Raw genomic sequence first — 25,884 nt, forward strand, 5'->3', positions numbered from 1 at the left:
TTTGAATCCCCTCAGCTGGAGTTAAAGTGTAACAAATCTCCTGCATCCTAATAATCACAGGCTAAAAACCAGCTCTCAACAGTTCCAGAGCATCAAAAACAAGTATGCTACGGCCCTCCAACCTCTTCCCATTGGTTATTTATGTGAAATATTCAATAGTGATTTTGCCAAAAAAGGGTTGTTAGGAAAAGAGCACCTTTTAAATGAACCTGGCTACTGTGCAGAATTGTGGCTACCTCAGTGATTTTTTTAAAAAAAGTTTATTGTGGTATCAGTATAGCAGGAGAGTTAATTTAGCTGATTCAGTTTCCACCAGCATTCTAATGGGGAAGGAAAACCATTTCCACATATGATGATTTAAGATAAGTGTAACAAAACTACAAAATTCAGATTGTCTAGTAGTTGTAGTTCTGAAAATGCATCTTTTGACTTGGGTAATTCTGTATGGGAAATAAAAATTAGATGTAGAATTCTAAAACTGCCAGGTTGAACACGTTTCTCAATGAAGGAACGACGCTACTTTGGGTGAAATTCTTCATTGGGTGCAACTGTCCGTAGCGTGCAAGATGTTAACCATATTTGGCGCTGGGCACTAAATACACATGAAAACTAAAAATATGGCCAGCATTCCCAAACACCATTAAGTGACAGCCCTACTTCAGCGGAGAACCACTAGTAAAGTGTCACCAAATTCTATGACCTAGTGACTCCTGGGCAGGGCAGGAGTGGCAGCGGCAGCATCGAGGCCCCGCACATGGAAAGGCAGGGGCAGCAACCTGGGGTGGAGGACTACGGCCCCAACGCAGCTCCCACACTTCCACTGGAGTCAGGAGTTCAACATCAAACCTCTGTTAATTCTTAAAACATTTTTTCTTAAAATTTATTGATTTCAGAGAAAAAAGAAGGAAGGGGGAGAGGTGAGAAACATCGATTTTATTGCTGCACTTATTCATGGATTCATTGGTTGATTCTTGTATGTAACCATGACTGGGGATCGAACCTGCAGCCTTGTCATGTCAGGACAATGCTCTAAGCAAATAGGCTATTCAGCCAGGGCAAACCTGTGTAAATTCTTAAGCCTTGTTTTATGTAACTTGTTTATCATCGGGCTCTAGTAGAATATAATCATCATAAATAATAATTCATCAGTGAAAAAAGGCACAGTGAAGTTCGTTTAGTTCAAGTATAGAAAATCAGAAATTGTAGCACATCATTCCTTTGAAATACTTAACTCTGCTCTACTAGTCATCACAGTTTTGCTTTTTTGGATAAGAAGTTAATGGCTGCATTTATGCATTCGTCGGAAAGCACTCTTTCTTGGAGGGTACTACATTCTTCAGCATTAACAGCGTGTAGCTTTTCTTTCTCCACATTTCTGATGATCATTTTTGAAATTCTCAAGGACTATAAAAAACAAAAAACAATTAGTTTAAGACGTATTCTAACAGAGTGGGTTTATTATAAAATTCTGATTCTTGTTTTTCCATTGTTCATTTAATCCAGTTATGCATTAAGATGTATGTGTAATATAAGACAGTGCTTCTCAAACTTGAATGTGCACACTTTAGATAGATACTAAAGCTTCTAGTTCCTAGACTGCAATTTTGAGTAACAAAAATGTAAGAGCAATCAGCACTAGCTAGTGCATGTGAAAATGAAAGTGCTACATTAAGAATCTCCTAAAAGTCAACCTATCTTATCTGCTTTCTCACCTAAAAACTGTTTGGCAAATACTGCTTATCATTTTCCTCAAAGTCATCCCCAGAAAGAAATGCACCTCTGCCTTCATATCATAGAAATGGAATGCCTATTTGATATGTTTTTGTGAAAATCAGAACTGCTACCATTATTACAGTTATTTTTAGTCTCAAATTTAGATGTACTTAAAGCCAACCAAGATATATCTTATTATTATTTTTTTGATTGCTTATTCTCTTAAGGTAAACAATTTATTTCCATGGTTCATACAAGGAAAAAAAAAAGACTACTAACATTTGGGGCGAGCTTTGAATATGCTTTCAGCCTGGCCCAAACTTCTTTCTGAAAAGTATTATCAGGAAAAACTTCAGTAACAAGTCCTTGAGCGCACGCTTCTCTTGCTGTTAACTTCTTTCCAAAAAGAAGCATCTCTTTTGCCTGAAATGAAATGCAAGACCCAGAAATTAACTTAATGAAATGAGGCTCAGTTAACTTATGGTCTTTGGAGGTTGCTAATGTTTCTCAGAGGAAGAAACTGATGACCTCAAATAGGCAATGGTTTGCAAACTGTGTACTGAGACCACCACTGGCTGCTTCTGTGTGTGTCTATGTTGGAGGTGCAAGAGCAGGGAACTGGGGACAGAAATGATTTGAAGCAGGTAATGATTTTATAACCCATGGGAGCTATGATTTTGTTTTATACACTATAAACAATTATTTAAAAAAGAAATTGCCATAGGAAATGCAAACCAACCTTCACAAACTCTTTCAAACTTCCCTTCCCTGAAAATTCTATCCAGTGGTCAAGCTCTGACAGTCTTCTTTTACCTGCACAGGTACTCAAATTAGTTCCATTTGACTGAGGGAAAGTGAGTAACACTAATGCTTATTTCTAACAAAACTGAAGTCACTGAGTATATATCCTTCTTCAAATTTGCAATTTCTCTTCCAGAAAAGTAAGACTATTTCACAGCCCAATGCTCTAAGCCTCAGGTTTAGTTCTGCCCAACATTCCAAAGTTAAAATCTCTATAACAATTTAGGGTATGTGACATACACTGAATAAAGAATAAAGAGATTATATATAAAAAATATATATGTAAATATATATATATTTACAACAAAACCCTAGTAGCAATGAAAACAGGCTCAATTTCTACTCCCCCTTTTAGAGCTTGAAGAACATCTGCTACGCTTTTCCCTTTCACCGTCTCTCTGGTCTTGTCACGATCCCTTTGGAGCCATGTACACAGAGTGTGTGCAATTATGTTTCCATAAACTCAGTGAAAGATTTGAGCAGCCACTTAGCCACTGTAGGAGCCTTGATACCTTGGTAAAACCAGCTAATGACTGGAAGTGGAAAACCCCCTGGGGTCTCACATCTGCTGGTACTTCACATGATTCTGAAAGTAAAGATGCCATTGTGTCACTTCCAGTGGATGATGCTTATCCACAAAAAATTTAAGGGCAGGAACCAGCCCAGCAGACTGAGGGAGGCTGGCACAACCCTCGTCTTTCACCTGAAGAACAGCGGTGGAGGATGCGGCCTGTGCCACTTGAGATGCCTCTGGTCCTCGGCAGCCAGCTGAAAAATCAGCTTCCCAGATTTTGGGAGCTGCAGAGTTTCTAATTTTTCCTCAGACATTTCCCATAGCCTGGTTCTTTGTATTTAAAATTCTTAAGAGTTGAGAAGCAGCTAATTTGCTTCTCTCTTGTTTGTATTATCAAGTGAAAAGAAGAGAGAGTATGATATTACTTTTGGAATAGAGATTAGTCATTTATTTTTTAAGGTTTCCAAAGGTTACCTTGATTGGGCCCATTATCTTCGGAAAAGTGTAAGAGGCGCATCCTTCTGGACTTAGGCCTAGCTGAGTAAAAGGAGTATGAAATGTTGCCTATTTGGAGAAAAAAAATAAGAAAGAAAATAATTTTTGTAGGTGATTTAAAAAAAATCATCATTTACTTAGTTGAGAAACTTTTTAAAAAAATTAGGATTATTGTGATATTATATACCTACAAAATTCACTCTTAACGTATGCAGTTTGATGAGTTTTAACAAATAGACAGTTATGTAGGCACCACCAAAATCAAGATACAGAACATTTCCATCCCCCCCAAAAGTTCCCTTGTGTCCCTCTACAGTCACCCATTCCTCTCACCCTTAAACAACCTCTGATATATTTTCCCCTAACACTCTGACTTTTCTAGAAAGTTATACAAATGGAATCATACACTGCATAGCCTTTTGTCCTTTTGTAGGAGTCTGTCCTGAGCATAAGGCTTTTGAGAATTACTGTTGTATATGTTACTAGTTTGTCCCTTGCTATTTCAAGTAGTATTCCATTACAGGAATGTCTTAATTTGTTCATCCTTTCATGAGCAGAAGCTATCAGGGGTATTTCCAGTATTTTGGCTACTATAAATAAGGTTGTTATGAACATTTGTGTACAGGTCTCTGCAGGAAGATGTTTTTAGTTCTCATGGGTAAATACGTAGGCGTGGAATTGTTGGGTTATGTGGTAAACATATGGTTTAACTTTGTTAAGAAGCTGCTAAACTATTTTCCAAATTGTTGTACCATTTAAAATTCCCACTAGCAGTGTATAAGTTCCAATTGCTCCACATCCTCGCAAAACTTTGTTATTATCAGTCTGTAACTTTAACTGTCCTAATAGGTATGTCGTGGTATCTTGCTATGGTTTCAGTTTACATTTCCCTAATGATTACTAATGTTGTGCATCTTTTCATGTACTTATTAGTCATTTGTACATATTCTATGGTGAAGTAACTATTACAAATACTCTGCCCACTATTTTTAAATTAGATTATCTTTTTATTATTGATTTGTAAGAATTCTTTATATATTCTGGTTAAAAATCATTTTCTCAATGGTGACTTTCTCGTATGTTTTTAAGAGCTATTTATACTTTATTTTCTGCAGGCTATTTATGCCTCTCCATTGCCCATTTTTGTATTAAGTTGTTGACTTATCACTTTTTAGATGTATTTAAAAAATATGTTAGAGAGATTAGCCTTTATTATGTGAGTTAAAAAACAAACCAACCTGTTTCCTCAATGTCATTTGTCTAAATTTTGACCCAGAGGTTTTTTGACTGGCTTTAATACCAGAAACTATTTCAAAATTGGTCATTTAAAATTTAGTCATTTTTTTTAATGTTTCAGAAATATTTCTGTGTTTCTTGATGAATACTGACAATATGTAAACTGAATATTTAGCCTTCATTTCCCATAATCATATATGGTGTTTTTATTTTAATGAATATTGTTAAAAGATGTAACTATATAATGTATGTAGCATAGCAATCAAAATAATAAAAATATAAAGTAAAAAGTTACTAGTGTTTTTTCTCCCCCTTTCTCCAAAAGAAAGCTTATTCAGGAAATTATACTGAGAAGTCACAGCCTAAGGAACATAGCAGTAAACGTAAAAAAGAAAACCACAAACAGGTACATACAAAGCTGACGATAAGCAGCATTTAACTTATTTATAAGCATATTATAAGTAAGCTTAGCAAATCTATAGAAATGGAGCAGTAGATGCAGTTAAGGGTTTAGTCTAATGCTCTGGTGTCAGACTGCTTAGTGACTCTGAGAGTTTCTTAACCTCTTTGTGCCAGTGTCCTCATCTGTGAACTGGAGATGCGTACCTACTGCACAGGACTGCTGTGGGCATCAAGTGAATATTACAATGTGCAACAACAGAATGCTTATTATAGAGTGACTACTCAAGTATTTATTATTTTTATGACTTCAACTTTTTTATTAACTTTAGAATAAAGATACCATTTGATGACAGAGAAATTAATAGGAATTCCCTATTACCCATAATAAAGAATAATTTGGTCATATGGGTTAAATGTTAACCCACATTTAATATGGTATTTATTCATGCAGCTAATAATGATAAATACTACAAAAAGAATTCCTCTCTACTGGTTCGTTCTTCTGTGCCTTTCCCTAATTTAAAATTAAAACCTGTTTTAATTCAGTTGGGTGAACTCTCAGCAGTAGTCACTATTTGTTAGATATTTTACTTTGCCAAATCTCTTAGCATTAAAAACATGTATACGTTTATATTTATATTTAATATATTAAGTATATTTTAAATATATTTATATATGTTCTCTAATTTCAATTTTAATTCCAATTTATATCATATAATGGAAGTCCTAAAATCTTTTAAAAAATGTATATGATAGTCATTTTGAATACAGTGGGAGAATCAGGACAAGATTCAAATATAATATTCCCCCTCTAAATAGTGAAGAGTGAGACCCTCAAATTCAGGCCAGGTACTCTCCATGTCATCCCTGTTCAAAGCAGGTCAATTAATTGGTCATTTAACACAAAGAATGTGACCAAGCATTATTGATTTTGCCTTTGAGCAGAAACTACCACCTGTAAAAGTTAGGCAACAAAGCTCCAACAATTTCATTTGCCCCATTACGGGAAAACTAATAATAAGAATCAGATCTGCCAACATGCCCAATCTGGTTAAATGAGATTCAGTAAAACATAAACCAAAGAGTGAAGGACCCTATTATACAGTCTCGTCTATTAATCAGTGAGGAAAACACTTCCAAATACAACGAGGAATCTCATCAGTGGTAAAAACTGTAAGTTTCCCACCAAGTTGCAGATCAGCAAATCTTACCACAGAAGCAAGTGTCACTCTAAAAATCATATAACCCTACAACTGGTTATTAGGTCCACAGTAAAAGTTCTAGGGTAAGAGTTCTAAGATAAATGTCCATCACGTATTTGCTTATAATGACAAAACTTGGAAACAGTCAAGGGTTCCAGCCATCAGAGGCTGGTTAAATAACTCAAATGTTGCCCTGGCCAGTGTGGCTCAGCTGGTTGGAGAGTGGCCTCATACACCAAAAGGTTGTAGGTTCGATTCCTGGTCAGGGCACATTCCTACGTTGTGGGTTCGATCCCTGGTTGGGGCATGTATGGGAGGTGACCAGTTGATGTTTCTCTTTCACATCAATGTTTCTCCCTTCCTCTCTCTTTAAAATCAATAAACATATTTTAAAAATTTAAAAAAATAACTCAAATGTTAGTAGTACTGGTTATCTCTGATGTAAAATAAGAAATGATTTTTAACTTTTTTCTTTGTACTTTTCCATATTTTTCAAAATTTTATTTTCTACTGTGACATATATTGTTACTGAAGTTAAGAACAGTAATTAAAATCTACATAATTCAATGGTGAACACAAGACTGAATTGTGTTCTGGGCAAGTAACTTCTCAGAGCTTCAGTTTTCTTATCTGCAAAGGAGGAAGAAAGAGTAGATAATGCTCAAAGGTCACCTTCATATTCTAAAATTCTAAATTCTAGAATGCATTTACTCAGAGAAAAAAAGTACCAAATAATCCACTTGAATAAACTGCAAAGATGCTATTCTCCCCTCCCCCAACAAGCTTTCAAGGTCTCTGGACTATTTTACAGTAATATGAAATTTAAATTACTGTTGTATACTTTTTAAAATATAGAAACACAACAGTTGAGACAATACAATATCGATGTTTAGAAAAATTCAACTTAAAAATTCAAGATAAAATGAGTCAACTCAGACTAATTCTTTGGGAAAAATTTAAATTTAATCCATTTAACCAAAACAAATTGAGTCCATTGTCCACAAACAATATGTAATTTGTTTACTATGAGCAACAATAAAGGATAACTCAAAGGATCTCATTTTTACTTGCATTGCCAAGTTTCTGGGAACTGACTTACCCTGTCAGAGGCATACACAGCATCGAATAGCCCAAGGGTGGTGACAGCGATCCCCACAGCTGGACCGTTTACCACGGCAATCAGCAGCTTAGGAAAATCTATAAAACTGTCTACAAAATCCCTACAAAAAATAGAGAAACAAAAGCATGTTTAAATGTTCCAAAGCAGCATTACTGAAAAGTATAGGCAAGAGAGCAGGGCACTGTAATAATAAATTCTTCTGGCCAGGCTGGGTGTTTCTGATCACCCGGCAGTGCCTCCCTGTCTTGCCATGCCAGATTCATCCAGGACACACAGCTGAATGGTACTTGATGGAAGCTCACAGTGATTCCTATAATTGAACCTCTGTTCAAATCTTGTGTTCTCTGCAGTTAGGTCAGGACTGTAACTCAGCTATAGACTTATTAAGATGGCTGACTGAGCATACACCACAATATTAGAACCAAGGGGGAATTAGAGACTCAGCAGGGATAAACACACAGGCAGAGAGAAGTCTCATATCTTGTGTTTTTTGAGACTACTTTAAAGTCTATTACCAGCAATCATGGAAGTTGTGCATTCCTCTAGCTAACTAATTGGATGAGAGTTTGCTAAATTCCTCTGTCTCAATGTGAGAGAACTTTATTTACTTTATTTACTATAGTTTACTTTTATGCTTTCCAATCAAATCTCATGTAGAATAGCAGGATGAACAGGTAGCCAAAGTTAAAGTGACAGAATGAAAGCCTACCTACTGATAGAGGCAGTTGGAGAAATATGCAGGTTCAAAGTCACAATTAATTACACCGACACAAGAAGTATTTATTTTACTTTTGCTCAATGAAATACCAGTTTGATGAATACAGATAAGCCCTCTAGGATCAGACAAATGGTACTCTTACCTCAGCATAATAGCACTATTTTGAGCTTTCTCCTCTACTCCGCCAGGGGGAATATCAGTGAAGGCAGTCAGATCATTCCCACTAGAGTAGTAGTCACCACTTCCTGTAATTAAAAATCACAAATTCACCATTTATTCAGTCTGTAATTACTGAGTATCTACTATGTACCAGGCTCTATGCCAAGCACTGGAAACACACTGGTGAACCAGCTCTGGTTCTTGCCCCAATGTACAGACTAGTGAATAAAACAGACATTGATTTTAAAACACACTAATAAATGTAAGCCATGCAACTATGATACAAAGGAGAAGTAGATGATGATGATGTGGGTATATATCACAGGGAGTTTGGTCTAATAGGGGAGCTTAGGGAAGGGACTTTTCCAAGCAAGGAACAACTGAACTGAGATCTGAAGGACAGGCAAGGTTAGCTAGAAAAAACGGTGCAGGAAGATATTCATGCAGAGGGAATATCACACGTCAAGGTTCTGTGGAGGGGGTAACTCCCGTGTTTATGACGGGTTCAAAGCAATGCCATTGTGCCAGAGCAGAAGACGCCAGGGGGAAGAAGCCGGTGTAGGATGAGGACAGGCAGGATATAGCATGTGAGTCTCTGTAGCTCCTTCATTCGAAGAGCCATTGGTGGTATTTTTATTTGAAGTATAATTTACATGCAGTAAAATGACCAATTTTAAAGATTCAGTTCAATGATTTTTGTTAATTGTAAATACCTGTGTGATCATAGTCGAAAACAAGATACAGAACATTTCCATCATTCCAGAAAAGTTCCCTTAAGCGCTTTTCCAGACAGTACTACCTCACCCTGTCCCAAGGCTCTCTGGCTTCAATCACCATAGTTTTGCCTATATAGAACTTATTTAGATAAAATCATACAATATGGACTTTTTAGTGTCTGCCTTCTTTGCCCAACCATACCTTAAAGATTCACCATGTTTTTCTGTGTATCAGTTATTCATTCCTTTTTACTGCTGAGTAGCACTCATTGTATGAAGAGTCAACAATGTGTTCATTTATCCACTAATTGGTGGACATTTTGCCGTTTTCAGTTTTTGGCTATTGTGAAGTAGGGTACCATGACTGTTCTTGTACAATTTTTTTTTGAGATATAGCCTTACTTTACCTTCACTAATTGCCCAGGTGTGGATCGGTGTGTCACTGAGTTGATGTGTTACTCTAACAAGTTGCTAATACTCCAAAGTGTCCTCATATCAGAAATGTCTAAGGACTCCAGTTGCTCCACATCATCACCAATATTTGGTATTGCTTGTTTTTGGATTTTAGCCATTCTAGTGAGTGACATATTACATTGTAGTTTTAATGTGTATTTCTTTGGTGATTAATGATATTGAATGCCTTTTCATTTTTTTAATGAAGTGTCTTCAGTTTTTAAATCTGGTGGTTCATCTCATTAATTTGTAGTTGTTTATGTATTCTGAATATTAGTCCTTAATCAGATTTATGCATAGCAAATATTTATTTATTTTCCCCAGCCTGTGGCTTTATATTCATTTTATTACAATTGTCTTTTGATAAGCAGACATTTTAAATTTTGATAGTCTAATTTATAAATTGTTTCTTTTATGGTTAATGCTTTTTCTGTCCTCTCCAAGAAATCTCTGCCTATACCAAGGTCACAAAATATTGTTCTGTTCTAGAAGCTTTATGTTTCTGTGTTTTATGTTTAGATAACTTTTAAATTAATGTTTGTGTAAGGTGTAAGATGGGATTGAAGTTCATTTTCCCCCATATGGAAACAAAGTTGTTCTGGCACCATGTATTAAAAGATTTAATCTTTCTCCACTGAATTGCCTTGGTGCCACTTCAAGAGCTTTGAGTATAGTGAAGAGACTGCACTGGGCATGGGAGAGAGGAAGGCAAAAGAGGATCAGAGAGATTAGACAGGGACTCAACAGTTCAGGTAAGAGTCCATGGTGGCTTGTGCTAGTGCAGAGAAGACAGAAAAGAAAAAAAAAACAACAACTGATCCCAAAGATACTGATAAAGTGAAATGAGATTAGACTGGACAGGGAGGTGAGTTAAGGACCAAGTGTCAATACTGAATGTTAGGATTCTGATCTATATAACAGCGTAGATGTAGAGCCACTGCTGTGATTTGGGAAAATGAAAAAGATCCAGGTAGAGAGATGTGGGAAGCAATACCCATTAGGAAGTACCAGGTGGATACACCAGTCTGGAACCCTGTGGAGTGTCCTGAAGATACTAACATGGGAATCACTGGCATATGTATAAAACTTTTGTTCAGGTGTGGACATGAATGAGAGGGTCCAGGGAGAACACAGAGTGTGAAAAGAAGAATGCCAAGGGTTGGGGTTAAACTTTCAGGAACTCTCCTATTTGATGACCACATAGAAGATGAATCAGTGAAGGAGATTAGAGTGTGCAACCAGGGACAGCAGGAAAACCAGAGGCAGGCTATTGCCATTGGAGCCTAGGGAAGACAGAGGTTAAGGAGGGAAAGTCAGATGAAGCCTGAAAAATGTCCATGGATTTAAATATACAAATATCAGGGGAGACCAAAGCAAAAAATGGAGATTACACTGGAATGGGCTCAAAGCCCAGTTTCAAAGAAAAGATTTAAAGAATGATTTTTTTTCTTTTGGTTGTAGGGCTTTATACAGTTATATGTGGGGTACTGAGAAGCAAAGAACAATGTTTGATTTTGGTAGTAATATTACATAATAAATTTGTTCCTCAATTTTTTTCCTGTTTCCACCAAGAGCAAATAGTGTAATAAATAGTATTTTCAATAATTTTATGAGCAATAATCCTTTTCAAAATAATTTTATGGTGATCCCTCATATATATACAAAACATTAAGAGTTGAACTGTCCTACTGGACTCAAAATAGAAGTGACAAACAACAGAAAGAAATGAAAAGGTGCCTCAGAGTTCAGAAAAAAATAAAAGAGAAAACCATAACCATTAAAGAATTATGCCATTAGAAGCAGTAAAAGGAGAAGGGACATTGCTAAAATGCAATTAGGGTACTGGAACAGGATTGAGACAATTGAGCAAAATAAGTGGAGGACAACAGAGTTAGGAATTCAGAGAAAATAACAGGTAACAGACCCAGCACTTCTTTTCTCTAACTAGAATTTCTTGCAAAGAGAACAAATCAATTGAAACAAAAATATTCAGAGATATTATCAAAGAAAACTTTATAAAAATAAGTCCTTAGTAGTCAGTTTAAAAAGGATGTGCACTGCCTAGGAAAACATCATAAAAAAGGGAAAGAATCCCACAGTCATGCAGGGGAAAAATTGATCTTAAAGGATTAAAAATTAATGGTAGCCTCAAACTCTTCCCCAGCAACATTCAGTGCCAGAAAATAATGGGGCTCTATTTAACAAACTATACACTTGGAAGAGGTTTAGGGATGTCAGGGAACTCATGTTCACTTCCTTGCCCTTCACAGAGACAACCAACAGATACTGTCCAAAAGGAATAATACAAGATAGAGTTGTTGATGTAGACAACATAAAGCTATAAAAGTAATTGCTAAAAGCAGTAAAAAGCTTCCAAACTATGAGAAATAAAACACAAAACAAGAGAAACACAGACTATGAAATAAAAAATAACAATCAAATGAAGCATAACAAATCAGAAGCACGTAAGATGCTAGAACTAAAATCTAACATTTCTGTCGTACACACAAACCTAAACAGGTAAATGCACCTTTACAAGAAAAACTCAGACTGGTTCAAAGGAGGAAAACCCAAAAATACACTGCATGAAACACAGCCAATAAAAAATAATTCAGAAAAGCGTAAAGTTAAAAGATTAAAGTGTAAAAGTTTGCAGACAAATGCAAACAGTACTGAAGCAGGTGTTATGGTATTAATATTTGACAAAGCTGGTTTCAATACAAAAAGCATTAAATGAGCTGGATGGCCACTTGGTGATAAAGAATAAACTCCACAGTGAAGACCTAACCATAAATCTTTTAGTATAATTAAGATAAAAACTTGCTTTAAAGCAAAAGCTTTTTTTTTTTTAACACAAAAGAGAAACTGACAGAAACACAATAGTAATAGATGCCTTTAATTCATTTTTTTTAGTCCAAAACAGTCATTAGAAGAAAAAGCAGAATTTGGGGAATCTAAATAATATAAATTAGAAAGGTAAGTCCAACTGACGTATTTTAAACTATATACTTTAAAAGTAAAGAATAACTTACTTTTAAGAAAATTTTCATATAATTTATTACACTGTACAGGATCACATATATAAAAGAGCACAGAACTTACTTTTGAAGTTCTCCTGGATGATCAAAAAAATTGGTCATTTTCTACTTTTTCTTCAAGATACAGATTTCAACAGATAGCAATATATACAAAATTTTAATAGGTTCTAAAAAAGTACAATTAGTCAAAGTGATAACCACTGATTATAATGAATAGTTAGGAATTAACAAGAGAAATGGAAACCTTCTAGAAATTAAAGGAACTATTATTATGTAATGCTTAGGCCAAAGAGGAAATAGAAACCGAAAGAGAAGAATATATAGAAAATAACTAGTAAGAACACTATTTATCAAAACTTAATCTTTCAATTTTCTCACCTATAAATTACAGTAATAATAGGGCCTACTCTCATAGGGTTGTTGTGAGAAAGCTTAGAAAAATTAAGAAATTAAAAGAAAATTTTAAAGAGAATTAAAGTGCTTAGAGTGCCTGGCAAACAGAAGGTATTACTGATAAAAAATATTAAACATTATTATTATTGTTATTAAACTCTCCATTGTTATTAAGACATACATTCAAGTTTATTCACTGTAACACCTTTTTATTTTATTTTTTTAATCTTCATCCAAGGACATTTTTCATTGTTTTGGTGAGAGAGGAGGGGAGGGAGAGAAACATCATTGCAAGAGAGAAGCATCATTTGGTTGCCTCCTATATGCACCCAGACCCAGGCTTAAACTCACAACCTTTTGATTATAGCAGGGGTCCCCAACTTCTGGGCCCATGGACTGGTACTGGCCTGACCCTGTTAGGAACTGGGCCACACAGCAGGAGGTGAGCTTGAATGCAATGTGCTTGACTCATCCCGAAACCATCCCCCCCGTTCCGTGGAAAAACTGTCTTCCATGAAACTGGTCCCTGGTACCAAAAATGCTGGGGACCGCTGGATTATAGAACGATACTACAACCAACTGAGCCACACAAGCCAGGGCTGCAACAGCATTTTAATAGCGAGACTCAGTATAATCTACATGTTCCACAATAGAGGAATGATGAAATCAATTATAAAATCCAAAAATGTTAATACTTTGTAGTCTAGAAGAGAAAAACTTAGATGCGTAGGTACTGATAAAACAGGTTTTCAGGAAATGTTAAGAAAGGAAGGTGGGTATAATATGTGTGTGTATGCTTCCTTTTCTGTTTTTAAAAAAAGTGGAGGAAAATGAACACACACATGCTTGTACATGATATACGTAGACGCTTTCTATAAGGCATCAGGGAAAACTGAATTTTTCTGGGGTGCAGGAATGGAGTTCCAAGGAGACTGAAATTTAGTTTTGTCATGTACTTTCCATATTCTTTGGTTTTTTAAAAACCATGTGCCTATATTATAGGGGTATTAAAAAACAGTTAATTAAAAAAATATAAAACATTCTTCTCCTGTACCAAACAAAAGTTACTTGTAGACTACTATTTTTCTCATCTTCACTCTCCTGAGTTACCTGGGCATTCATGTATACTATGATGGCTATCTTCAACCCTTCACTTTTGTTCATTCCCTAGAATCAGCTATTAGATTTCTCTCTCTTCCCCTCTGCTTTTTAATAAAAGCTATCTGATACCTCTAAATAATACTTACAAGTTTTAATGATAATGAAAAGAAAATAAAAATTAATTTTTCTGCTTCTGCTATGCCAGCTTCTAACAAGTTTCTGCTGTGCACCAGGCCTCTTATCTGCATTATCTCATGTCATCACCTCAACCATTCAGTGGGGTTAATAAAACACTGCTTTCTCTATTCAGAAGCAGAGGTCACCCATAGGTAGTAAGGCGTGAATCCAGGATTTAACCTCAAGTTGATCTGAGTCCCCACTACGCATGGTGCCCCTTCCAAATCCCGACTTTCGTTTTCCTTATTCTCGTCCATCCCAGGTCCATAGGTAACCATCATATTTTCCAGTTATAATCACAGCACTGAATAATTTCTAATTTTTTTATTATATCTTAAATGTTTCCTATATTGTTGGTCTTTATACAATTATACTTTTTGATGCTTGTCTAATACACAGTAGTACATGTTCTGTAATTAGCTTTATTATTCTACTATGGCAACATAATTTAGAATGTTTTCACACTTTCACAACTCTAAGTAATGCTGAAAAGATTATCTTTCTGGCATAAGACTTTTCCCTTTGGTAAGTACCCAATTTTAGTACCAATAATACTTTTCTTAAAAATATGTATCTGCTTTTTACAGATATCAATTTTGTGCATATTAAATTTTTCATATATTTAGGAATTAGAGTATCTTAGTAACGGAAAAGTTCTTACAGCTTATATACTCAATTTCTTTTCTTATGGAAATACCTCAAAATAGGAATTTAATTACGAAATCTAAGAAAGGTTCTGCGCTTCATCTACTTGTAAATCGCCCATTCCCACTTCTGAAATCTAATACGCAATTACCCCCGTTTGCTCCTTTGTCCAAAATGTGTCCTTTACCCAATGTTGCCTCACCGTCTTTGAAATTTTCATGGATTTATTATGTCTACATGGATTCCCCATGCACATATATTAAACTTTGGTTATCTTCTGATTTAAAAAAAAAATCTAACAAAATGTCTTACCTGTTAAAACAGTTATGATTGAGTCATCCTTGCTTGCAGCTTTAAGTGCAAGAATGATTTCTTGATACATCTGTATGAAAGGGGGGAGAATAGGAAAAGAAACCTGAAATGATAACCATCACCCAGTAAATCCCCTAAATGTCAGTCTGCAAGCCTGTTCTCTGCAAAGTGCCACACATTTATGTTGGTTGTATTTAAAGGATCAAAAAGCCAGCCCAATATACTTGAAAGAATTTTTATTCCTTTCACAATTATTTGTATTCTGTACCAAGTGCTATAGTAGATGCTGGGGAAATATATCCACTTTTTTTTTTTTTTTTAAATTCTCACCTGAGGATATGTTTATTGATTTTAGAGAGAGAGGAAAAGAGAGAAACATTGACTGGTTGCTTCAGGACACTTCAACCTCCTCAACCACCCAGCCAGGGCTCCACTTTTTTCCAGAAGTGAACAAATAAGACAAAATCCTTGTGCCTTTGGAATTAATAGAGGGGATAGCTCTAAAATGCGTGGAAAGTACAAAGTAGCAGGAAGCTCAGCTGATACTTATGGAGGGAAATAGAATGGGAGGTGGCCAGAGTAAGATTTCCTCAAAGCAGTTTTTAAACTGCAACATCAAGGAAGAGTACAAGTATCCCAGGCAGTCTGGGAAATGTTAATGAGTATTAAAAGGCTGGGATTTCTAAGACACTGTAAGGATGGTGAAGCACAATAGGCAACATTCTGAAAATCTTGGATGTGTAGTTGTTACAGCTTTTAATGCATTTAAAACAGGTGCACTTTCTACCTTAGACACGATTTCAATGTGGGAGAGAATGAGGATGGGGGCTGATATTTACAGATACACAGACACTGAGGAAAAAAATACATAAAATTTTCAAAATATATGAGTAATAGTAAAATCATTTCCACTGAGGGAGGGAATGAGGAAGTCATTTTAATATTATTAAAGAGCCCTGGTTGGTGTGGCTCAGTGGACTGAGCCCCAGCCTGCAAACCAATGGGTCAATATTATTAAAGTTATGATGACATGGCACAACAGGGTAATTGGTGAAAGTCAGGATTAGGAGATAGATATATTGGGGTTTCAATTCAGGTTTTCCTGTATATTAGTCATGTGAATTTGACCAAATTACCACTTAATCTAATTATTTTATTGTTAAATAATAACAGTAGGTTCCTTGTGGGAATCTAACAAACCTTTGCGTGAAAAGGGCTGACACATATTAGGCTCTGTAAAGAGTAACTGGAATTATTATTATTACCATGATAATATAGAAATGATTCAGGATAAAAGGAAAAACAGTTCTGAGAACCAAATATTTTATTAGCCGAATGGCACATCCAACTTCATGGAATTCTTATTTAAGACTATTTTAAGTTAGTATGCCCTTTCTACTATGATGTAGATGATAAACCCAACGAAAGGGGTTATAGCCCTCTCAAATTTTACTCCTAGTTCAGCACCAAACATCCAATTAACCCTCTTATACTTTTTTTAAAGATGATAGAAATAAAGTGCTTTTTAAAATTATCATTCTAGTTCGATGACGGATTCAGAAACTAAAGTTGCTCTTATGAAGTAGCACATTGCAAGCAGAGATGGGTTATGATCTATCTCAGATGAATTCCTTCTCTCCTTTTTCCTTCTACTTATATATATGAGATAAGGATCCATGCAGGTAGAACAGTATTCACTCTCAAGTCTAACTGGCATGAAGATACTTCTGGGGACAGTCTACACCAACCTTAGAAAACCTCTACGCACATTCTCTTATATTAATGTAGGTTTCATTTATATCAGTTTATCTGTGCTTCCATCATTGGGAAAATTGTAGTTCCTTTTGGGCATGTAGAACCTACCTGAAGCTCACAAATTCTAAACAATGAAGGCCTAGCTCTGTTGTATATAGAAGTAACCACAATTACTCATCTTTCCACACAAATCAAATGAGCTATCACAAAAATAGGAACAATGCTAAAACACTAGTTTCTGAGGTTAATAGAAGAAAAACAGGAGGAAGAACCCCCAGGGAAGGCAATGTCACCTGAGTGTTGATTGCATTCTTTCTGGTGGGCTGGTTGAACATGATCTTTGTGATACCGTCTTCAGAGGTCACCACCAGGTTTTCATATTCCTGTTGTTTCCTGTCTGTTTCAGGCTTCACTTGGCTAGAGGATGCAGATGAAGAACTCAAACTGGACACCAAATCCACATAGTTCTGCCTGGCAGTTTCCTGAAGAGAAGATGGTAAATAACTTAAGCCCATGGTCAATGAATAAGCATTTTGAGGAACTTACTACACTAATAAACAGCACCTTGCAATGAAGAAATAACAGAGGTTCTGATTCAATAGAGTTACATGAAGATCTTGAAGGCTCCATCTATAATGGGCTGATGAGAAACACCCAGCTTCCTTTAGGAGTAAAAGAAGTAAAATAAAAGTAAAGTAACAAATAAATTTACCTTGGGAAGACTGCCAAGAGCATTCCATGAATCCCATTTGGCTTTATTAATAAAGTCAAATGCACCTGGTTTGGGCATATTACAAGGCCCTTCAGTGGCCTGTGAAAAGGAGAGGGACAATTATTAGACGAATGTCCATGCAAATTGGAACCTTAAATTTTAAGATCCATAAAGCACACAGCTAGGCTGAATGCACCTTCCCTACCAAATACTGGCGCAAGGTAGATAAACTGACCTGAACAATCCCCTTGCTTCTCTTTGATGCTGTTGCTACAAAGGCACAAACAACAAAAAAAAGACTGGAGGGACAAGATGTTCCATTGGCTATAAGTCCCTAACATAAGTTATAGCTGCCTACATATGAAAATATTGCAAAGGTTGTGGGAAAGCACTTTTCAAAAATTCTACCAGTTCATTAGTTTTAAATTGATGATCACATTTTTCACATACAATTAAAATATTCAAGCGAACAATCTTCAAAGGTAATTAGTTAACAAACATTTAGAAACCCATAGTATATTCTTCTGAAAGCCCAAAGGTACAAAATACTACCACTAATTCAGTGGTGGATTTCCAGTAACTGAGCAACAGAGTTGTAGCTGAGGGAGCAGAGTGAGGCTGTCAGAAACAATGTCCCTGAGGAAACTGACCCAAAGGACATGTGAGTAGAAAGCAAAAAGCAACTAGACTTTGTTTGAGAGTAGGTAAAGTGAGTTTTGAGAGGAATAAAATATCCTAGTTAACTACTTTTCAAAAATGGAAATTTAAAATGCCACATAATAACCACATTTAAAAATGTTAAATTGTATAATACAATCAGCTAAAAGAGGAAAGAAGAGCTTTGAAAAACAAAGGCAGTAAACAAAGCTAAGACTTACCAAAGACAGACAAAAGTGACTCTGCAAGAGTTAACCACCTGAGAAATTAGAGGCAACAAAGTCCACAAGACTTCCCCTACTTCCAATGCCAAATGCAAGGTTTGGGAGCTTGTGGTACTACCCTCAGGTTCAGTAACCTGCTCAAGTAACTCACAGAACTCGTGATTATAGTTTACTGCCAGGAAAGAATACAGTTTAACATCAGCAAGGGAGGAGAAGTATATGGTGAAGTCTGGGGATGTGCCCTCCTCCCGCTCCCACTGGGGAGGTCAGGGCAGTGTACCTCTCCCAGAATTGATGTGACAATGCACATGAAGTGTCATCCACCAGGAAAGCTCACGCAAGGCTTGGTGTTCAGAGTTTTCATTTGGAGCTCCACTGCCTATTTCATTAAATATGTATATGAAGCCCTCCCCCAAAACACAATGCTGTTACCCTGTGGACAGCTCCCCTCTAAACAAACCTGTTAAGACTGCAGGCAAACAAAGATACTCCTATCAGGCAAGGCATTTCAAGGGTTAAGATATTAGGTGTTCTAGGTTTAGATATTAGGTAATCTAAGATAACTCTGTCCCAAAGCCAAGGGCAAAGGCCAGTCCTCTTTTGGGGCAAAGTTAAATTCTTTACATAATACACTCATATGAAAGTAGGAAAGGCTTAAAGCAATCATAAAAAGAGAAAAAGAGGTAACACACAGGAGCCCAGAAGGGCTGACTTCCCAGGGTTGCAATATCTAATCTTTAGATACTGCAACTTAAACTTACATTTTAAAATTTTGTTATAAAAAATTTCATGTACAAAAATAAAATATTATAATGAATTCCTAATATTCATCACCCAAATTCAATAACTATCATTTTTGCCATACTTGCTCCCTACATTCTTTTTTTATTTTAGTAACTCCCAAACACCATACTATTTCACCCCTGCACTCTTAGTATGCATTCCTGAAAAAACCCCCAACATTTTCTTATGTAACCATGATACCATTAATGACAGTTCCTAGGTATCATCTACTACTCAGTCCATATTCAAATTTCCCCAATTTTCTCAAAACAACTTTTTCAGTTGATTTATTCTAATATGCAGAAAATAAGGTCTACACATTTGGTTGTCACATCTTTCAAGTCTCTTACTCTGGAAAGATCTGGAGGGGGCTACTTTTTGCCTTAACAGGATTTGAAAATATAATATACAAACACATGTATGTATGCAATGGGGCGCAGAGCATATCCCCCACAGTCCTTGATTGGGGGAAGAGGGAGTGGATGATACTGCCTTTAAGATACATTGCTTAACAAGGGCAAGTTAATAACTGTGCCTTTCTGAAGGGAAGAGCGCTGCTGCTCAGGGCCAGTTCTGTATACGACTGAGAACATTCAGCGGCTTGTGACATAGCTGGGGAAGGGAGAGCTTATAGAGCACCTGTGTGAGAGGCAGGGGGCAGATGCCCACCTCGGATGTCCGTGCACTGCTTGGAATTTTTGCCCTGATTAAAGATGGCAGCAAAAGAAAGTAAAAGATATGGGGAACTGGCAAAAATGGCAGACACTAACACATGATAGGAGGGGCCAGATATGAGGTCACATATGTAATTCTTCGCCGAGTATTTAAAGGAGGGCAGGCTGAAAGAAGAACAAAAAGAGCCATGAGGTCTGAAATAAGAGAGAGAAGGTTGGAAAGTCTGAAGTCCCATGAGTTGTTGGAGCTGGCAGTGCAGCTGGGGAAGGACCTGCCCAGCTCGAGTGTGCCTGGAGAAGACAGCAGCACCGCTGGTGGAGCTAGGCGGAGCGCTCACCTGGCCTCCTGGGTTCATGAGGTGTGCTTGGAGCTCAACTGTGAACGGGAACGCTCATCTGTAGACCTAGGCTTTTCTGAAAGACAGTAACTCTAACTGGCATGTTCTGAAACTGGCCTGGTTTGGCAAAGGGAGTGGGACTTAACAGCAGAAGTCTGCCACTCTTCTAAATCTCCAAAACCTTTAAATAAACAGCCATTTTCCTTTTATCACCAAACTCCTGCAGTGGGAGTCACGCTTGTTGGCGTAGGCAACTGAATCCTGCAACTGTTCCACAACAGTACTGGTGGGGTTCTGTAACAGGGACCACAAAGGGATGTTGATAATTGCCTGCAGCAGGTCAGCCCCCTTGGGAGCAGGAGTGTGGGACTGTGCAGTTCCCCGGTCTCTTGAGAATTTCTCTGCGCACCTCTTGAGGACATTGGCTGCCTAAACCTGCCTGGCAGGTAGAAAGGAAACAGGTCTGAGAAGGGGACAGGCTCTGAGAAGTGACCCTGTTTGGCAGAAAGTTTGCTTGTGAGTATTGTTTGGAATAAGAGTTGTGGGTTCACGTTTTGCTTATATGTTGCCAGTTGGCCTGCATTATTTTGGTTATAGGTTTGGGCCCATACGTCCAGGCCAATAGGGGCTGTTCTATGCTGGCCCCTAGGGGGAACCCACTGGGTAGAATTTTGGAAGCCTGAAGTATGTACTGCCATTATCCAGAGTTCAAGGAGGTATTGGTTTATTACTGTAATACTGTTTGGCCTACGTCTGTTTTGGATTGTGGGGAAAGGTGGCCCATATATGGTTTCCTAAGTTACTGTACTATTACGCAATTGGAACAGTATTGCCAAAGGTTGTACATGGGATGAAATCCATTATTTCAATGCATTTATGTCATTGTATAATAGGATTTTGTCAAGGTCAGAGAATTGCTTGATGGTACAGAGAAGGGAAGTGGCCCCAAAACATCTCCCTAATAGTAAAACACAGGAAGAAAAGAAGAATGAGAAGATAAACTTAAATCAATGTTCTGAACCTAGGGGACCAAGATTGGTGGCAGGAGGAGTTTCCTTGCCACCACCCCCTTCCTTGCCACCACCCCTGAAGAGGAGACCACAGAGTCAATGGCTCTACTCCTGTATATTGAGGGAGAGGTCTCCCCACCAAAGACCTGTCAGAGTACCCAATTAAACCAGAGAGCCTCCCAAGTCAGAGCAAGCCAATTCTCTTTGACGCAATATCCTATAGGTGGAATAAATCGGAAATCCAGCCTGCCAGCCACTATTGGGCCCATACTCCTGCTGGGAAACGCCCTGCCTGGTTTCAGGAGCTGTAACCCTGCCGACAGGCTGGAGGGCCCCAAGGCTGGAAATAATCAAGGAGGCCTTAGAGAAACAGGCTCCTGAGGAGACATAACCTGTTGCCCCTGGCAGGGGCATAGCTCCTGCCTCTCTGCTTTGCCATGGATGACCGGTTATCAAAGACGGGTAAGTTATCTCGAGCTGAGGGATACAACCTAAGACAGATGCCGATCGAATATTGGCAGCAGACAAGAAATTGGGGGACACGGAGAAAGGCACAAAGGCCTGCACCCCTTGGCTTGGCTTGGACATGGCCGGAGTCCTCATTCTATCTGAAAGCAGTCTCTTTGTCTCTTGGCAGCTCCCTCCCCACACCTGGCTCAGGCTTGAAACTATACCGGGAGTCTGTCCTAAACCAGGTCTGGCAGTTTCAGGGAAATCAGGCCTAAAAGTAAATTCTTTAAAGTGTGCTTTGTTCTTTCCTCAGAAGCTCTAGCCAGCTCATGCTGGGAAGGAAATTTACATTATTCACAGACCCTAACCCTATACCCTGGGGCACTCTTATGTTTACTATGCTCTCCTGTTTACTTGTCTCTTGTTTACTAGTCTCCTCTCAGACCCATGTAAATCGGTGTGTTCCTGCCATGTTTCCTTCAAAACACCCATTCTCTGTGAATATTAACATACGGATGTAACGAGGTAACCTGTGCATTCCTGTTAACCTAGCTGCACTGATAACCTTTCCAATAAAAGTCTCTGAACAAAGGGACTTGGGGTCTTCCCCACTACAGGGATGTGTCACGTCCTCTCTCCTGGCAAACAGAGAAGTGTCTGTGATGATTCGTGTTTATTCCCCTCATCTGTGACAACCCCAGGATGGCTCTCCAGGATTCAGAGCCCTCCTCCCATCTCAGCTGGCCCCGGATGGTATCCCTCAGGTCCAGGAGTGCCGCACTCCCTGCGGCGAGCTCCATCCCTCCAGTGCCGTAGTTGCTGCCCGGGCCTGGGACCGGAGCGGCGACCCGAGCGGCGCTCCCCGCAGAGGTGTGCCCTGTCTGCCCTCCACACAATGCAACATACTCTGTTTTCCACTTCAGACTTAGTGGATTAGAAGAATTCTAATCCCTTATATAGGGATGATCCACAGAGAATGGCAGATCTTATCACCTCCATTTTTGCCACTCACCATCCAAACTGGGCAGATGTACAGTCCCTCCTAAATATCTTGTTAACTGTGGATAAGAGGTGGTTGGTAATAAATAGGGCTAATGAAGAGGCCCAACATCTTCAACAAGAGAATCTTGATGGGACCCTGAACCCAACTGAGGCAATCCCCTTGACAGAGCCTAACTGGAACCCAAATGGTGGGGACCTAGTCTTTCTGAAACATTATGAAAAACGTATACTGGAAGGGCTTTAAGAAGGGGGCGCCCAAGTAAAAGAGCCTGAATATGATACAGGCCCTTCAGCAAAAGCCGAATGAGAATCCTTCTGAATTTTTGGAGAGGATCTATCAGGCCTATAGGAAGCACACTGATGCTGATCCACAGGCACCAGAGACTGTGTCGATGAAGAACGTGATTTTTATTGGGCAAAGTGCCCCAGGTATCAGAAGGAAACTCCACTGTACAGATGGGACATCAGGAATGAGTCCCTCTCAGCTGGTGGGCATAGCATTTAAAGTTTACAATGCCTGGGAAGAAAGGAAAACAAAACAGGCCACAGTGTTTTTAGAAGTAGGCTAGGGAGGCCAAAGGAAGAAGCAGGACCTAAAGGAAGGAGGAGAGGCCCAATAGGCATCAACCAATGTGCCCACTGCAAGGAGGAGGGCCATTGGAGGAATGAGTGTCCAAAATTCAAAGGGAAAATAGAAATGAGCCACCCCGCTGACAAACGCTGAAAAGGAAAGGGGAGTGTGATGATGAATAAGGAGGCTCAGAGGCTCCATTGGATATTTCTCGACTTATTACTATTTCCCCATGGGAGCCCTGGATACAGTTGACCGTGGGGAATAAGCCAATTGATTTTCGTGTGGAAATGGGAGCCAGATATTCAGTGTTGAGTACAAAAGTAACCAAGAAAAGTTGGATGCAGTAACGGTTACTGGAGTGACAGTTACAAAAACAGGCATTCCTGTAAGCCCTGGAATGCCAGCTTGGGGATCAAAAGCTTATGAATATTTTTCTCTACATCCCAGATTGCCCCATTCCATTGCCGGGCCGAGATTTACTTTGTAAATTGCATGCACTTTTTCTCCTGAGAAGAAGCAATTATGGGTGGACGTCCCACTGGAACATGCCCTCCAGCTTTAGGTGTTCCTGACCTGTCTGGAAGGTTCCGGAGGTGACCTCTTTCCACTTGAGATCTATGAGCAGGTTGATCAGACTGTTTGAGGTGATGGAACCCCAGGTAACAGCAGTTAACGTGCAACCCATAAAAGTCAATCTAACAGAAGGGGCATGGGTCCCACAGAAGTTTTACCCCCTCAAGAAAGAAGTTTTAGGGGAGGTCCAGCCAGTGTTCCAGAAGTTTTTTAAATCTGGACTAATTCAGCCATGCCAGTCACCCTACAACAACACCCCCATTTTACCAGTCAAAAAGCCTCTCTGACAAATATCGTTTTGTGTAGGATCCTAGGGCCATACATGACATCGTTCAGGACATTCATCCTACAGTAACCAGTCCCTACACTCTGTTGACCATGCTGCCTGGGGACAGCAAACAGTTTTCAGTCCTAGACTTGAAGGATGCTTTTTTCTGCATCCCAATAGTTGGAACAGGCTCAGCTACTGTATGAACAGCAGAACCCAGAAACTAAAGCCATGCTCCAATACTGCTGGTCCATGCAGCTACAAGGACTTAAGAACTTCCTGATTATCTATATTTGGGGAAATGCTGGCAAAGGACTTAAGGAATGTTCAATCAAAATCAGTTCTTTTACAATAGGTCGATGGCATGTTGATTAGCAATCAGCACCTACAAGGACTGTTTGCGTAACACCATCACAGTCCTTAATAATTTGGCAAAAAGGTGTCATTTCATAAGGCCCAGATTTCCAAACAGGAAGGGGCATTCCTGGGATTTCAACTGAAACAAAGTACCACAAGCTTGAGAGCAGATAGAAGGCAAGCCATTGGTATATTCAAAATCCCAGAGAACTAAAGGCAGCTTCGTGGATTCTTAAGAATTACAGGGTTCTGCTGAATTTGAATCCCAAATTTTGGACTTATAGCAAAACCACTGTATAATTCCTTGAAAGGACTGGGCTCTGAACCCTTTGAATAGACAGGGGATTGTCAGGTAGCATTTGATACCTTGAAGGAAAAGCTAGTTTCGGCTCCTGCACTAGGATTGCCCAATTTACAGAAGCCTTTCAAAGTGTATGTTCATGAAAAGCAGGGGATTAGACTGGGGGTACTAACCCAGACTCTGGGAAATATTTCCCGACCCTTAGCCTATCTCTCAAAGAAGCTGGATCACACAACAAAGGGATGGCCACCATGCATTTGGGCAGGAGCAGCTCCCTGTGACATCTTGTAGGAAGCTAAGAAGTTTACTTTTGGGCATCCCATACGCCCGCTACAGTAGTGGTGCCATACCAGGTCCAGACTCCATTGGACAAGGACGGTACTGGCTGACAGCAGGGCGTATGGGGAAATACCAGGCCATTTTCCTGGACAACCCAAATGTCACCTTGCAGACCACCACAACTCTGAACCTGGCCACCCTACTCCCTGATATGGAGGGGGACTCAGCCCTCCAGCATGATTGCTTGGAAATTATGACCAAGTTTATTCGAGCAGGCCAGAGCTGCTGGAACAGCTGCTGGCAGCAGCAGACTGGAAGCTGTATACCGATAGGAGCAGCTTCACGGACAACGGCCAGCGATGAGCCGGGTATGTGCTAGCCTCCACAGACAAGGTAACAGAAGCCCAAGCCCTAGCACCAGGAACCTCAGCACAAAAGGCTGAATAACCATCACAAGAGCCTTAATACTGCCCCAAGGAAAGTTTAACATGTACACAGACTCCAAATATGCCTTCATGTAAGTCCATGCCCATGGAGCAATATGGAGAGAGAGGACTCTTAACCTCAGGGAGCAAGAATGTTAAACATGCAGAGATTTTACAATTGCTGGAGGCAGTGAATCTATCAGTCCAAGGGGTCATAATTCACTGCCCAGGAAACCACAGGGCTGGTTCAGAAACAAATCAGGGAAACTAAACTGCTGATAAAGCAGCAAGACAGGCAGCCACAGGG

The 25,884-nt window shown here is 38.8% G+C and overlaps 2 protein-coding genes across 3 annotated transcripts in view; one reads left to right on the forward strand and one right to left on the reverse strand.

The window, feature by feature from the left end:
• LOC129085561 (testis expressed protein 56-like) overlaps positions 1 to 862 on the forward strand; it is a 39,418-nt gene extending 38,556 nt beyond the window's left edge. Inside the window, exon 6 of the mRNA XM_054591996.1 lies at positions 719 to 862. Coding sequence (XP_054447971.1) covers positions 719 to 862 — 144 coding nt within the window. The remainder of the gene's footprint in view (positions 1 to 718) is intronic.
• Positions 863 to 871: 9 nt separating this feature from the next.
• ECI2 (enoyl-CoA delta isomerase 2) overlaps positions 872 to 25,884 on the reverse strand; it is a 30,861-nt gene continuing 5,848 nt past the window's right edge. For both annotated transcript variants that reach the window (XM_054591906.1, XM_054591905.1), the window contains 8 exons: positions 17,663 to 17,761; positions 17,244 to 17,432; positions 15,196 to 15,265; positions 8,344 to 8,446; positions 7,463 to 7,583; positions 3,503 to 3,592; positions 1,993 to 2,136; positions 872 to 1,404 (listed from right to left, as the gene is read on the reverse strand). In XM_054591906.1, coding sequence (XP_054447881.1) covers positions 1,249 to 1,404; positions 1,993 to 2,136; positions 3,503 to 3,592; positions 7,463 to 7,583; positions 8,344 to 8,446; positions 15,196 to 15,265; positions 17,244 to 17,432; positions 17,663 to 17,761 — 972 coding nt within the window. In that variant the 3' untranslated portion in view covers positions 872 to 1,248. The remainder of the gene's footprint in view (positions 1,405 to 1,992; positions 2,137 to 3,502; positions 3,593 to 7,462; positions 7,584 to 8,343; positions 8,447 to 15,195; positions 15,266 to 17,243; positions 17,433 to 17,662; positions 17,762 to 25,884) is intronic.

Source organism: Pteronotus mesoamericanus, unplaced genomic scaffold, assembly GCF_021234165.1.
Source record: "Pteronotus mesoamericanus isolate MK-2021 breed Mesoamerican mustached bat unplaced genomic scaffold, CSHL_Meso_final scaffold_31, whole genome shotgun sequence".
Taxonomy (NCBI): domain Eukaryota; kingdom Metazoa; phylum Chordata; class Mammalia; order Chiroptera; family Mormoopidae; genus Pteronotus; species Pteronotus mesoamericanus.